The sequence below is a fragment of the Papilio polytes genome, unplaced genomic scaffold (genome assembly GCF_000836215.1).
Source record: "Papilio polytes unplaced genomic scaffold, Ppol_1.0 DF821322.1, whole genome shotgun sequence".
Lineage (NCBI taxonomy): Eukaryota > Metazoa > Arthropoda > Insecta > Lepidoptera > Papilionidae > Papilio > Papilio polytes.
This window is the reverse complement of record NW_013527882.1, coordinates 295,249-311,993: the sequence shown is the minus strand read 5'-3', so window position 1 is coordinate 311,993 and position 16,745 is coordinate 295,249. Positions and strand designations below refer to the sequence as shown.

Below are 16,745 nucleotides of genomic sequence, written 5' to 3'. Positions count from 1 at the left end.
TTAAAGGTTTAGCATTAGTTTATAGAGTGCAGGATTAAATATGTTGAAGTGTTCGCACAGATCTCATCGGCAATTTATTATATTTTGTCCGTTCGGAATTTACGATTATTTGAACGGGACAATGGCCGGCGCACGGCGATTGGCCGATTTTTTTTCTAACGCCAATAAAAGCACGAAGTGATGAACGTTCCAACAGAATCGCCACTCTGATAATATTTGCACACGACCCGTGTAAATTATTGCTACGAATAAAATGAATTTAAAACCAGTGTCCTTTTCGTTCAAATAAATTAATTCAGCGAGAAAAATTATGATTATTGTAAACGACATGTTTATTATGAATAAATATTTTTATAATTGTACTAGGAATGTATAAGAACTTTAACTTAGTAGATACTATAGAGTAATTTATTTAATTTTTAGTAACAACAAAATATCGACTTTCGTATTGCCTTCAGCGGACCACAACTTTACGACTTTGCCGGAGCTACATTATCGAAGCATGTTTTATACTGTAACATAGATATATTGACCAAATCTAGAAAGAGCAAAGATCGTATACAAATTTAATTCCTATAGCAAAACTTTCTTCCCTGCTAAGAAAAGTAATCTACAAGAGAACTTAATTGAAATTTGTAGTGTATTAGACAGGGGAAATGTTTTACATAGGAAGGGTCCTAAGTTCATTTAAGACAACAACAAACAATCTTTTTACTTGTTGCAGATGCGTATGGCCACATTTCATTCTGGTGGCCACTTGCTCGTTAGACAGACAATTTAATATTTTTTTAATTTACTATTTTTTATGTCCCTGCAACAATATTTTAAAGCTAAATATGTATGTCACATCTAGAAGTAAGTAGCCTCATGTTACAGAGTAAATAATTAACCGTAACCCGCGGGAAGCCGCAGTTTTTCCCGGTTAAACGTCGATCCCGGGAGCCAGTAGATATATTTTGTATGTCATCGAATATGCCAACCTCTCTCGTTTGCAATTCACAATTAAATTATTTATATATCCAATTGAATAATGGTCACATGTATAAATTGATTGAAAGATTATTTTATAGATGGGTGCTATTATTATCTTTTTTTTAATTTCTTTTAGACTATAGGTATTTTAATATTTGGAAGCTAAATTAGTTTTGGTCTCTAATTATGTTAGTACATTGGAATTTTTAAAGTATTCAACATTTTCCTTTCATGAATTTTTCAACAAAGAAGTAGTCAAAAAGAATTTAAATTCGCTTCAATGCGACTCATTCTTCAGCACCACACATGCAGCTTTATAATTAGGAAATTTTAACTTTGAGTTAAAATGACCTATTAAAGGTTGCATTGAGTCTACAGACGCTCTCATTAAAACCGAAATCGTTTGTCGGTCAAATTAAAAATTCCGCGGAGCGATTACTATGCCAAACGTCGACTACTTGAGGCTTTGAAACCACCCTAAATCGCGCTCGCACGGACTGGGAGCTTAAAACTAATACATCTGGGTGGCGTGTGAGCGCGGGCCGGGGGATGGATGGGTGGCCGTCGGGCGGGGCCGGTCCCTGTTAATTATTCACATTTTAATTTACGGAGCGGGTCCGCCGGCCGAGTCGGGAAAAATGTCTTGCACCTATTCGACAGCGCCACCTATGGACTTTCGCCGGCTGCTAATTTATACAAATTTTTTACTTGCGACTCATTTTTACATCTCTCGACGAACTTTATTATCGTTGCAAGTTCGTTAAAACACTAGATTATATACATATATATTCGTTTTTGTTTCAAGTAAAGGATTATTTACTTAGTACAACTTTGTAAAGCGATTTGTTCGAATACTCCTTTAAAAGTATGCAATTTTTTTTAATAAATTATTAATATATCTACTTGATATTAAGAATATCGAACCAACAATAATATGGTTGGTACTAAATTATGAATCCCTAATTTTTCTAAAGAAACCCTACGCTTCTTCAAACCACACAGTTATTTGTATATGTAATAATGGACATAAGAAAGATGTACACAAACCAGACAAGTCAAAGAAATAAGTAAAAGACGATGAGACCGTGAGTTTTTATTATTCATTTCTATTTGGTTTCCGCGAGCCACAAACAGACGAACAAACTCTACACAATGACCGTATATTATTCAAAATAACCATTGAAGCGTTGCGCGGTGCGGGGTCGTAACGGCCACTTTTAAATATTGCACACGACGTAACCCTTCGTGATACATCCGTCCCTCTTACCTTTTATTGTACACGTCGAGACAGATATAGGGGGCCTATTTGATCACAATGAGACGAATGATCAAAATACCGACACATGATTGTCATCTAAATAATTCAAACAAATACTTACACTTTTGCAAACTTACACAAACAACCTATGTATTCTAAATATGACGTATTACGTAGCTGATTAGGTCGAAAGTTGCTCGGCATTGAAATGGTAGGGGTAAAACAATTTTGTTTTCGATTATGGAGTTTTTACGGTCTCTTATGCGAGATGTCAATTCGAATCCGGCCCCTCTATGTGTGATGAGGCCGCAAAACAATGAAAATGGTCGTAAAACGCAAATGACAAGACGAGATAACGCCGGGCTAATAACCCGTTGGCACAACATGTGACTAGGGATAGCGATACGTCCTTTTTCGAATCAGATGCCACAAAATATGATAGCTCCTTTTACATTTAGATTGCTATAATGTTTGTTGATTTTACAGTTTTAAATCTTTCAAGGGATGGTTAGCGCGTACTTAGTTTATCTTCTATATCTAATATTATGAAGAGGAAATATTTGCATTTTTCCTGTATTATAAAACTACTGGGCTGATTTCAAATATTCTTTCACCATTAAAAAGCTACATTATCAGTGAGTCGCATAGGCTATATGTTTTATTATTTTACTATTTAATACAAACAGAAAAAAACTATCAAGAAGAAAAAATAGGTATATGTTTAGACTTGTCTAATTTTCTGTAAATGCATTGTTATTGTTAAAATACAGGTGAAAAATAACGAGATAAGTCAGTGAATCCCCCTAGGACGGTTGCTTAATTCGCGCCCTCCCCTGAGCGGTGTATTAAGGTGAGAATTAAGATGTTGATTGAACTCGCGCGCCCTCTCGCGATTGATCGGAATTATTTATTCAGCGGCCATCGGGGAGGCTGTAACGAACCTTCGTTAGGTAATATTCCCTCCTTGTACTGGTATAAATAACTTCTGTTAATTACATCGAAGACGTGTTCAAAAGGCAACATTGATTAGATTAGGGAAATTTTACAGTAAAAGTGTTTTTTATTTATTATTTTACCCATATCTGCACCTATCAATCAGTTACTCAATTACCTTAGTGATTTTTAAAACATTTTATAGACAACTAGCTTTCGCCCGCGACTCCGTCCGCGTGGAATTAAAAAAAAACAAAAGTTTTTTAGCCTATGTGTTCTTCCAGACTATCCTCTACGTCTATGCCAAATTACATCTAGATCTGTTCAACCGTTTAGGCTACAAACTCTAACAAACATCCATCCATCCATCTAAACTTTCTCATTTATAGTATTAGTAAGAAGTAACATAGTAAGATTGGAAAATTGACATAACTATAAAGTACTTAAAAAATCAAAAATAAACAAACAAACGTGATAATTTTATTTACATAAATTAGTAAAGCGCGCAGTTATAATCATGTTTTAATTCATAATACGTAACCGGTAGCTGAGGTATGAGGATTCGTAGAGGGCAAGCGAAGGGAGAGCCTTATCCAATATTTATTAACTTATTTCAAAGAAAATCGTATAATTAACACCATCGCATCCCCTCCCTGCAATCTCCCCGCGAGCCTTTGGATCCGCGTCATAGAGTAGACCTTTATGTAGACACAACAAATGTTAGAACGGATAATTTATTGAATTAGTGTAAACAATAAATTGCATCTTTATGCACTAAAATCAATAACTAGCTGTTGCTCGCGACTTCGTCCGTGTAAAATAAAAAAAAGCATAAACTATGATACTCACAGATAGATTACCTCTCAAGTGGTGAAAGAAATTCTAAAATCGGCCCAGTAGTTTTTGAGTTTTTCCAGTACATGCAAAAAAATACAAATCTTTCCTCTTTATAGCAGCATAGACAACCATTTATTACTTAAAAAAAATGTACCAAATGAAACATAGCTTATACAAATACAATTAGTAGTGTAATATAAAGAAAATACAGCTTTAAAGGAAGTTTCAGGTTCGTAGTTTCCATACATTTAATATTGCTTCTGAGACGAAGTATAATTTAACATTGTCGCCTCTACATTAATTAGTCTGTATCTCAATTAGTATTCAGTATCGTTGGTTGTGCGATCTGAAGTTAATGAAAGCGTGTGTAGCAATATTTTTGATGTTCCGAGCTCTTTGAACTACGACGTCGTGAGTAACACATGAGGAGACGTGTTTACTAATTGATAACATGGACTTAGAACACACTTAAATGGGTACAATTAAACTTTGGCAACATGAAGAAGCGGCCACCTGAAACCGTCAAAACAGCGAAGCGACCGCTGCTCATAGACATTCAAAATAGCGGATGGTTTGCCTTAAACCATGGAGGAGACGTAGACAAAGAGAGTATACCCCCACCTATGGGTCTCTTCCACCGTCAAATCCACGTTCCCTTCTCATCAATTTCTTATAAGAAAAAGGCTGGATAGGAAATGGGAATAAAGCGCTACCGGTACCACACTCATCAGTCGAAATGCGGAATTGCTCCCACTTCACGCCTGTTTTTGTGATCGTGGTATTGCACGGGCGAGTCAGCCCATTCGTGCGTAGATGTTAAAGTGGGCTCTACCACTGTTAACTATTATTATTACTATTTCACATAGACGTCAATCACCTAAGCGTTCCCGCTGTTATTTTCTGTCTCCTTCTCTTCTAAATGTAAATTAGATAGTCGTGTGAAAGTGCCTCACTGTGAAGAAAAGCCAATGTCCGTTATTAAATGTATTCTCTGAATTTGAGGTAAAATTCTCAAGTCGTAGTGGCAAAAATGTCGGAACATAGTAATCAGTAGGCGTAATGCGAAACTAAGAGCATCACCGGTCGTTGCGCGCGCCGCCGGCCCGTATTAATATTATCACATATCCGCCGAGCTGAGCTCTGCGGGAATTTTTAATGGCGTGCTTTAATTATTTGGGTGTGCGGCTACGGCGGCTACGGCGGCCGAGCTCTAAGTTCCATTCACATTAGAGATTTCATTTTTGCGCGGAGGCGCACGACCGTTGAATTATTAAGGCGAGTGCCGAAAACTGAAAATTGCCGAGATCACTGCTCGCCGGCACATATTTATGTGCGCCGCTTCGAAAGGGATCCCGGATCCGTTTCTACATTATGAAGGCACCTAATTAACCGGCGCCGGCCGCATTAATAATGGACGTCGCCCTCAGCTACTAGTTGTACTATTCTTAATGAATCGACTCCGCGGAATAATGTATGTATCGAAAATGTCAGTTTTTTTGTTCGTATTCTCCCGACTCCGAGCTCCGCCGGAGCCCGGTGTAGGGACGCTTTAATTTAGCGACAAGGTTTACTTTTCGTGTGCGATTGTTGCCGACTCTTTACAAGTAATTAGTGGTGATTTCGAACAATGAAAAAAAAGTTAATTCGACTGTACATTTTTAAGTGAAAGGCTGGTTCAACTTCATTCCAGTTGCAAAAAGATGATTTTGCTAAATGTAAGAACTAACCTTCATAGCTTTGTAAAGCTAGAAACAAAAACATTACGTTTTATGTAATAACAGTCCTTCAAGCATTCCTGCGGTCGACCTAATCCGACACGTTGCGTATTTAAAAAGGCAAACAGTGAATTTTAATTAGATTCCTCCTTGGCGCACAAAGCGCGTCGCGAAACAAAACGTAATGCGATTAGAAAGGTATTACACACGCGGCCAAGTCTGCGGCTAACTAACCGCCCGCCCCGGCCCGCGAAGCCCACGTTCACGCCACTTTGCCTTTGTCCGGCCACTTTCTTTGTATTTCGTTCCATTTCATGCGAAATTTAATTTCGTTTTCAAGACTCGCGCGGAATGATATTACGTTGGTCCGCGACCGCCGGCGCCGCGCCGGTTGTAATTTTCATCGTTCCTCCTCAAGTGTGTGCGGACATCGGGGCGTTTTTCATCGCATTCCCTTTCGGTGGCCGCGCGGGAGGTACGCGGGGGGTTCGCGGGAGGTGCGCGGGCGTTTTTCGTTTAGCGCGGGTATGTGCCGTTTGTTCGGTATTAAAACCGTCGGATTGCGGGTTCGTTAATTGCTCACACGAACCACCTGTGAAATTTTATTGGCGGTCTTTTCGCTTCCAGTTGACGTTTGTGTGAACCAGCTTTATTATTTCGCTGCATTGGTCGAGATTGAGATTGTTTCATAAAATTGATTGAAGCAAAAAATAAATACATTACAAACTTTAATTGGTTATTATGATAAAGGAAACTGTTCTTATTGATTAAGACATTCCTTTCATTTCAAATAAATTCTATAAGTTTTCTATCATAAATCAAAAAGGGAACATCTATCAAATTCAACAAGCTGCACGCAGCCCACGTCCTTAGATCCCGAGCAATTGATTAACATAAAGAGATAAAGATGTAAAAAGATCAAGCAACCAATAAAAAACGCTCCAACAAGTATCGAGGGTCCCTTCTCACGGGCCCCAATTTGCCATCGATACAGGCACTGCCCTCGCTAAAGGGATAAAGGGCCACCCTTTGTGTATCTACCCACAAATCACTGCGGCGACCACTCAATGAGAGCCGATTAGCTCGCCTCAAGAATGTTTAGACTTACTTTTTATTGTGTACTTTCGTTGCTTCTATTGTTTTCCCAATCAATGGATATCGGGGCAATTTCGTTCGGTTTTAATATTAGTAACTAATGCAAATTTAAAAACATTTGAGATATACCAACCAGGTGTTTGATACTGATCTTCATGACTGTAGATATACGATTACCAAAAATCAAAGACATTTAACGAGAAGAATAACTATAAAGAATACTATCTCTTTCATTGGTAATAGACTATAAGTATCCAGTAACACGACAGTCCAGTACGGTTGTGCTGGACTGTGTAAACATGTTTGCTGACCGTCTCTACGATGTTTACTCTCCGGTCTATGATGTCTTTACTACGGTCTAAATTCACATACTCTTTTATTTATAACTTAGTTCCTTAGTGTCGATTTCATTTATGATTTGCAGTTGAATAAATGGACAGGCTGTAAATTGTAGTTTTTTGTGATGTTTAGCCATTTAAGAGCTGACGATATTGGCTGGTATGTGTGGATTTTTACTAATAACAGCTGTTGCTCGCGACTTTGCCAGGGTGAAATTAAAAAATGTAGCCTATGTTACTCACAGATAAATTATCTTTCTAAAGGTGAAGGAATTTTTAAATTCAGCTCAGTGGTTTTTGAGTTATTTTAATACCTACAAAAATATAAATCTTTCCTCTTTATATTTGTATAGGTCACAATAGAATTAACTGTCATGTAACAACTGACGGGTCTAAGTTGGAATGTCAAAAGCTGTTATTTTTATCAATAACCGATCTATTTATAGACATCAGTAACCAGTTTAATTAAAAGCTTAACATCGATGCTATAAATGTATCCAGACAATCGTTAGAAAAGATTAGCTATAAGAAATAAATCTTAAGTGAATTTGTCTGCATCCGCGTCAGAAGGCGTGAAGGCTACGGAGGGTATAGGGTGTAAGAGGGTTGCGGGTGTCGCAAAGCGTCGGATCGGATCCCGCGATGGATTAACCGGCAAATTGGTTTAACCAAACTCGCGTTACAAACGACAAATCAATCCAACTTGAGGTTAGCCGGATGTTAGCGATATGTGGATCTAATTTGAATTTATTAAAAAAAATACATTTTTAGATAATTGATATAAAGTACAATATGAATCTAACATGACAAAGAAATTAAACGATTGGTGTACTATTGATCTATACTATTATAATAAAGCGTAAACACACACTTCTTTGTTGCCTTAGATGTCAGCAATTGCAGCATATTTTTGAATAATCATGCTTTTACAAACAGCCCTACAAGTGTAGGGCTGTTTGTAAAAACATGATATGACGTAAGTACGTCACGCTTTAGGCTATATATTTTTACACCATTAAACTTAGGGAGGTAAATATTTTGGATAAAAACCCTAATATGGGACAAAGACCATTGTTTCCAACATCAAGAAAGCAAGATTGCCGAGGTTTGTCACGTTATGTCATTTTGACATTTGCGATTGATAATTTGACAAATGTTATAAACTATTTTTTTTATAATTTCATGCGGATGAAGCCGCACGAGAACAGCTAGTTTTATTTAAAAGAAAACTCAATCAAGCCTTTCTATTCTTAAACCCTTGAAACTTATTGTCCTGAGATCTAAATTGACGACTATTAAACATTTAAAACATCATCCTGTTTTGGAAATTAAAGTTATAGAAATAATAGTATTTTAAAACTGATAAAACATTCACCTGCCCATCCATAGATAATTTTGTAAAGTCTTCTTCTATACTTTCTATGCACGTTTTCAATTCCAATAGATTCTAATAAGATTAGTGATGTCACACGGGTGTTAGATAAAATAGTTTGTGGTCTATAATTGGGGTTCAAGTCGCACGGTCCGTTACTACACCGCGTGTAGTTGTAAAACATACCTTATTGAGTTACATTAAGGACTACATTTTGTTAATCCGATATCGCTGGTCATCACTCGCATGACTAGGCAATATCGGCTCCAAGGTGACGTAGGGTAAGCGTGTAGGTGAACTCAATCGCGCCGGGCGTTAGGTCGGAAATGTTTTGTTAGGATAGGAATAGTTTTCTCCGATCGGGCTATGGGTTCACAAATTGGATCGGGCGTTAGTAAATCAGGGTAAGCCAGTAATTGAGTCTTAGAGGATCATTTGGTGCGGCACGGGTGCGCGGTCAAAGGATTATGATGCCTCGTATCTATTGATTAAATATAGTTCGAATTTGTTTTGGGTACGACCCATGACCACTTGAAAGATAACATTTTATTGATCAATATTATGTGGGGATCGTTATTAGAATTCATATACAAATTTTACATGTAACAATAAAGCCGTTAATTACGAAAGTCATAAGTGACGTCATCAGTTTGACACACAATTACAAAGACATTTTCTTATTAATCTGACTAAACCTTGTGATGTGATAGTAGCTTTAGCCCGCGACGCCGTCCGCGTGGTATTAAAAAAAAAGTGAGTAGCCTATGTGTCCTCGCAGACTATGCTCTACATCTATGCCATTTTCATCGAGATCTGCTCAGCCGTTTAGGCGACAAACTCTAACAAACATCCATCCGTACATCTCAACTTTCGCAATTATAATATTAGTATGATATGTAAATACATTTCTCAGTAAATATTTTATAGAAATTACCCCAAAAACGAAACACAAATGATTGGTATACACTACACAGCGCTCCCTACTCGGTTTGTTTAAACAGGATACTGTTTGGCGACCGTCTGCCAAATAATGGACGTCTGATTACATGCCTTTGACTTCTTAAGACTTCATCGAGATGAACAAACACTCTATACATTATAAAAAGCAGGTAATTTAATTTTATTTGGTGGAAAACCACGAAAAATTACACTCGGAGACGTTTAATTATTAACTAGTCGTTTAATGGATATTTAATTAAATGGAAAATTGTAGTCATTTTTCTATACTAATATTATAGAGAAGAAAGATTTGTATTTTTAAACATATTGAAGTAACTCAAAAACTACTGAGCCGATTTTAAAAATTCCTACACCGTTAGAAAGGTAATTTATCTGTGAGTAACATTGGCTACAATATTAAATTTAACATAGGTGAATTCGCGAACAACAGCTAGTGTATAATAAAATATAAAACAATTTATAATGATTACGTGGGTATAGTCCATATCTTTCACTTTCTTTAAATACTAGTAGACTATTGTTAATCTACTAATATTTCCTTTAACCATTCCAACTAAGCTCTAGGCTTGTGCTAGGACATGGTTCACAATAGTCGAATGGCGGGATTCGAAGCCTCGACCTCAAGATCGGTAGTCCGTCCCCAAACCATTAGGCTATTGGCGCTTTATTTGATGTAAAATTCAGAGTTATTTATGTTTCAATCATATCTAGAAGTCTACATAGTCATTGCTAAGTGCAGTTTATCTCAAATCCACGAAGGCGACGGAACGTCTTAGCATAATTAGCTGAGAGGGCTGTTTATTGCTAATATTAGTTGTTAGGATTAATACTAACGGGGGAGAGTAGTGAGCCTTTTAACGGCTATTATCATAAGTCTCGAGTGTTGAGGCCATTTGTATTTGACGATTTTTCATACGTAACTTGCGTTTATTATTTGTTTATTACGTTGATTTAAATACATAATAAAGAATTTTTATAAGTGGTATGCACTAATATACATTTATGTAAGCAAAAAAAACGTTTAAAGTTAAGTCTTATAAAAAAATAGCGCAATATTAAAAAAATAGTAGATCCCACCTCATTATAGGCACGAGTTATGTCGATAGACGAATTTAAATCTTTACATGATAAGAATTCTGTAAGATATAATAAAATATGTTTTATTATCGCAGTCGTATCGTCCCCGTGTCGTGAGTAGAAAGCGGTCGTGGCGGGTAATGTTGATCTTAAAAGTTGGCGGCTCGGATCAAATGGTAATTAGCCGCGAGTTCACCTCGATAGTATAACTAATTTTATGTTATTACATTATTATCCTGCCATCTCTAATTATATTTGTAAATACAAAATTTGGCTCTTTGTAAAAAGTTCGTTTTTAAAAAGTAAATTAACGTTACTGTTGCAGTTTCTTTTATTGGTCATTTAACGTGATCTGAACATAATTACAGCATTTTAAATTCATACTTTCTAAAGAAAAAAGGTTATGCTGATTCAAATTAACTTCGCCAATTAAATCTTAACAACTAAATAGACAAGAAACATAATGTGAAAACTTGAGTTTGTACAAATTTCATACAAAGAATGACAATCGTTTTGCCGCAACTCATATCTGCGTAGCTCGATCCGAATGCACAAATCCAAAAACATTATCCCTCCCGCGAAGACGTCCGTCCCCGCCTGCGCCCCCGCCCCGTCTGGGATGCGGGCAAATCTTCGAATTAATTTTACTGCCGAAATATGCAAATCGCAAGATATAGCCGCCTAATAACATGTACAAAAGAGTGGTGACTTGAGCGAGCAACACTTCAAACACTAGTTAAATGCAGAAAGGAATTGATGATTTTGATACCTATATTCCTTTGGCCTCTGGGAGACTTTTGTTTAAGTACAAATCTTTAGTACGTTCGTTATTGGTTTAAATCTGAAAATATTTACTTATTTTATTTTAGTAATTAAGAGGAAGCACAACACATATTTTCAGTGTCTTACAAAATGAATCTATACACAAAGGTTTGAAGGCGAAGTTAAATTACTATTAGTATCTCATCTATAAACCATAGTAATTTTTCAGTAAACACCTCCTTAAAATTCATTGTTATGGCGCAAGCCGTAGGCACAAACTGAATAAAATCATGTCGTGTCTGCGAAAATATAAAAGTCTTGACTAATCTATGTCTTAATCGTTACCTCGGGCTAACATTATAGCCGCTTCGAGGAGCTTAATAGGTAACAAAATTTAGCGTGATAGTAGAAAATACACGATGCTTACGTGCCGCCGCTACCGGGAACTTATCACGCGCGGTATGCAGGTGTTTGCTTTAAGAATACGACTTTAAAACTTCAAGCTAATAAATAACTTTAGAGTTAAGCACGTTACATACTAAGTGAACACTAACGGCATCACATAATGACGTTGTTATTGAATTTTGCAAAATATTACTAACGTACAGATATAAAAACTTACCTCAATGTTTCTCGCAAATACTACATGTACCTTTCATTTAAGACAAATGCTTATTATGTATACTAACTTGCACAATACTGTATGGTTGCCATTATCGAAGAGTCCTGCGCGTCCCCAACGTGCCGGCAGATCGACAAGCGTGGCGCCACGTCCGCCATACACGCACAGCCGGCTACCACACGCGCTGCCCACCATACGTTCCACGCTGAACTCTGGCGGCGACAGAAGCTGTAAGCGCTGCAACAAGTAAACACAATATAGTACCAATAACATAAATTAAATAAAAACCCTTTCTGAAAATGCTTATTGCTAAACATACATATCTTCTTCAGAGTCTCTTTGCTAAATAGACTATACACTACTTTTAGAGTAGACTTTCACTAGCATGTATGCTTTATGGCGGACCTGTATAGTGTAAACTGTTTGCCTCAAAGTGTTGTTCTATTAGTATTCTTGTTAACATCATAAGAAAAAATTTAAGTAACACTAAGAGCGGGCGCACACCATTAACTAAACTATCGCAAAACTGTTGTGCGATTGTCGATTGTTTCGTAGCTCATTCAACAGTCAGTTGCACAACTAAAAATCGAGTAGTTTACGATATAAGCTTACAGGGATCAAAGCGAGATTACAGTTGTGAAATAGTGTTTTAGGTGGGCGCACGCTCTGTTGCTTCCGTTTCAAATAGCAATGTGATTCCATTTTCAAAATGTTGGTAATACGGTAAGTAATTTCCGATTGGATCGAGGTTCCCGCACTATCCGCAGGCAAAGCGTAGATATGATTAAGAAACTTTTTTAATCAATAAGAGGAGTAAAAAAAGCGCCTGCGGGATCTCGTCTCGCTTCCTGCCGCCTCTTTCTCTTTATTTCTCATTACGCCGCCTCCGAGCTTCCTCTTACGTCTTACTTATAATCGTTTATCGTTTGACGGCCCTCTCTCCTCGCAGACTATTTTACACAAAATTGAAAAAGTTCCCTCGATTGTTTGCAAAATGCAAGGATAACTGTTTATTGATGTTAGGAAAAGAAACTAAACATAAACTTTGTGTTGCGGAATTTAATTTCCTATCCATCGGGATGAAATGTTATTTGGCTTTACTTAATACGAGAGAAATTTTAATTCTTTGCTTGTAACCTTGTATTCTGTATAGTTGTTTTTAAGTTATACTGCATAGAAACTTGAAGATATGTATAAACCTTAGGAATCGAACACAATGATTTATAGTTGGAATTTACAACGCTGGTAATAAATTCCAGTACATTTAACAACCGAATGCAAAACTTGTAGACCCTTGTCATAACATATTTCTGCGATATTGGAAACTAAATGATAAATCTCCACAAACACACTTACATTTATAAGTTATAATTCATTTTTAATAATAAAAATTATTACCCTTCATTGTCTATGTTACATTTTATATTAACTTGTGCAAATAAACCTCCATTAATAAAGTAAAAAGGGATGCGTGTACCGGAAGAGTGGTACTGCATTAAGCAGTGATTATCGGGAGGAATCAAAGCGATTTACCAGGGTCGCTACGGAGCCCGGACTCACAGCGAGCGGGTACAAACGAATTAATCAAATAATTTCTTTTTATTTAATTAATCCTTTTTGGTGTTTTTATGTTTTTTAGTTCCGTTATAGACGGTGATATCCATGTAGTCCTTTTAAAGATTTTCTTCACCCTTCTTTTATAAAAAACTTAGTTGCATAAAGTTTCTAGTTACTATATCTACGAGACGATCTACGATCGTAGCGTCGTAGACAGGCTACGATTACGCTACGAAATAATTACCAAGATGTTTAAAACACGAAATAAACATCAACACGAACTACATATTGATTATTTACCATAGATATTAAAAGTAAACAAAACAACGGACAATTGGGATTCAACATCCGCGCCTCTAATGCCGAAATAAATAAATTAGAGCCGTACAACAGAAATTATATATGCAAATATCTCACCGCAAGTACAATAAAAATAAAAGGGCCGGGGGAGTCGGGTGGATATTAAAACTGGAGATGCACGTACGGGGTTAAGCCGGCACACAATTACGAAGGTGGGTCGGCGGGGGGTCAGCTGGGTTTTGTTTTTTTTACATATTTAATAAAATAATATAAAAATTAATATATTCTTCGCGCGTTCGGTCGTATCGCGATCGGTGTGCTCGACAGATATTTTTACGTAGGTTGTGACGTGCCGTGCTACGTGACTGTGGAAACGCGCCGCGAAGATTACACAACATGTGCCTCAATTATTGCCACTGATTTATTTTTGACCGCTCTACGGAATTTTTAATCCTATACAGGAAAGATTACACGAGTTAAAATTTAAATACTATTTTAAACAAAATAGAACGGCTTATAAAATCTTTGGTATTTTGATCACGTGTAGATTAAAATTTGAAAACAGTGGAATATATTATTATGGTCTTATAAATAGTAGATTTTATATATTTCACATTTTTCGATTGCCTATGGAGATATGCTATTTGAATACTGCAAGTTTTAAAAGTAAAAGATATTTGTAGTCTTTCAGAGATTCCCCGAACGCGCGGTTACGTGAGATTATCTCCCTGCTTGACCTCATGACTTCGTGGATTTAAAACAACTTGATTTGTTTATCGCATTAACAAAGGATTATTTTAATTCCTTAAAAGTATTCTAACCGAGTTTATACCAAATATTTCTCATAAGTAAAATTATTATACATGATAAAATCAATTTGTGTAGGACAGTATTTTCAGGAAATAAAAATTTAACCTTTAAAATGACTACTGTAACTTAATTTTTATTAATTACAACGTAATAATTGTTTAGAAGAATTTTTAAAAGTAAAGATATAAAACTGTTATCGCTACTTGATACTAGATGGCGCGACGTGTCACTTTTTGCGCCGTAAACGTGACTTGGATCACTCGTATTTTAAGGTAACTTGTAGAAAGTAACAAAGAATTTTTATTTCCTTATATTTAAAGATCAATAAACAATCATATTAAATTTATATTTACGTAAGTAATTTCAGACAACAAAAAAAAACAAAGTATTATTAAATGATATGCAAAAATAAAAGTATTGTAGGGTAACAAAAACCATTTGCTCGATCGATTTAAAATAGCTTATTTCCGTATATAAATCACATTTTTATTGCAGCCGGCGAATGCCGTCGGAGTTGGTAGCGGGAGATTAATCGACAGAATATTACGAGCAAACCAACTGCCTAATAGCGTCTTCGAATTTAAAGATATACTTGAAAATAACTTTTTAATGGATTACTTTGTAATTTTCATGCTTACCAATAATACTAGTTGACTGTCAATTCATTTAATAATCATAGTAATATTATAAATGCGGAAGTTTAGATGGATGGTTGTTTGTTAGAGTTTGTAGCCTAAACGGTTGAACGGATTTCGATAAATTTGGTATAGATGTAGAGGATAACCTGGAAGAACACATAGGCCATTCACTTTTGTTTTTATTTAATTCCACGCGGAGGGAGTCGCGGGCGAAAGCTCGTTTTCAATAAAACAATACAGAAGAAAACACGTTAACAAACAGATACTTCTAGTATCATTCACACAGCTTCATGTAAATAATTACTAATTCCCTGTATTGCATTTAAAACTTTACTCAAATCTGTAGCAGATTTGTTAAAAAGTTAAACCAATCGCTTGAAGGTAAAATCTACTAGCATGAGTTCCTAAGGTAGTGGTACAGCACTTTAAGTTACAAGCGACGCTATTATCAAAAAAGCCTCTTATAACAGCGACCTGAATTCGAGCACACCTGTCCTCCAGGTAAGCAATAGTTCGGCAAGTCCTCGCATAAATCACCTCTCAAGCACATCCTACTCTCAGCCGGGCCATTAGCATTTTTTATGCATAGAAATCGATCCAGCGACCGTCTAATGCCTCCCACGATACATTAATATCTTACTTTTTATGACTCTTCGGTAAAATTCTTCGAGATGTAAGATGAAAGCCATTCTATTGAAAATACAACTCTATTACATAACATTAGAGTACATTTTGCATTTTAAAATTGGTTTCTAAGTCGCGTCCGGACGGAAGTTATGGGAGTTGCAGGAGTTGATAATAGGTGGCGCTGGCGATTTTCTTAACGCCTCCATTTTTCTTTCACGGGCACTTTGAGATTAAAAGTTTGGAAAATGAAATGAAAAGTTAGCGGGCCAGTTAGAGCGTTGCTGAGCGGCGCGGCTATCGGCGCGATTGGGGGACTGAACGGAGCAGGGTTTTTATAACTTTTTGAATCACTTCACGATGTTTTATATTGTACTGTACTCATAAGTTCAGATTGTTTTTCTGCTGCCGTGCATATTGTGGTGGCATTTTATTTCGCCCCAAAGTATTAGGATTACAACTTAACTTCTTTTCAGAAATTACAAAGTGCGCATTATTAACTTTATTTGCATATCTGTTAAGATTCAAGTCAATATTTACTAGGTGTGGATGACAAAGAGCCGTTCGTATCGGTGTCCGGCGAGCGCAGACTTGATAACAAAGTGTCTGGGATGCTGCCAGACCTTGCTACTTTATGTATTATATGCACATACTGCAATTTTTTTGCATCTATACTTGTGTAATGCGAAAAATTAATTGTACGAGAATATTCCAAAAGAAAAAAATCTTTCATGAACTGAAAACAATTTTAAGACCAAGGTTTTAATTTAATAAAACAGATTTGGATTAAGTTTAGAATAAATTAATCTTCGCTTTACTTAATGTTAAATTCGGTAAAAGGATATCTATCGAAGAAACGCAAGATAAGTTAGAGG

General features: G+C 36.4%; 1 protein-coding gene across 1 annotated transcript in view; it reads right to left on the bottom strand.

The window, feature by feature from the left end:
* Window positions 1–16,745, bottom strand: part of LOC106109059 (nuclear pore complex protein Nup88) — a 63,130-nt gene that overhangs the window by 12,797 nt on the left and 33,588 nt on the right. Inside the window, exon 2 of the mRNA XM_013290453.1 lies at window positions 12,009–12,178. Coding sequence (XP_013145907.1) covers window positions 12,009–12,178 — 170 coding nt within the window. The remainder of the gene's footprint in view (window positions 1–12,008; window positions 12,179–16,745) is intronic.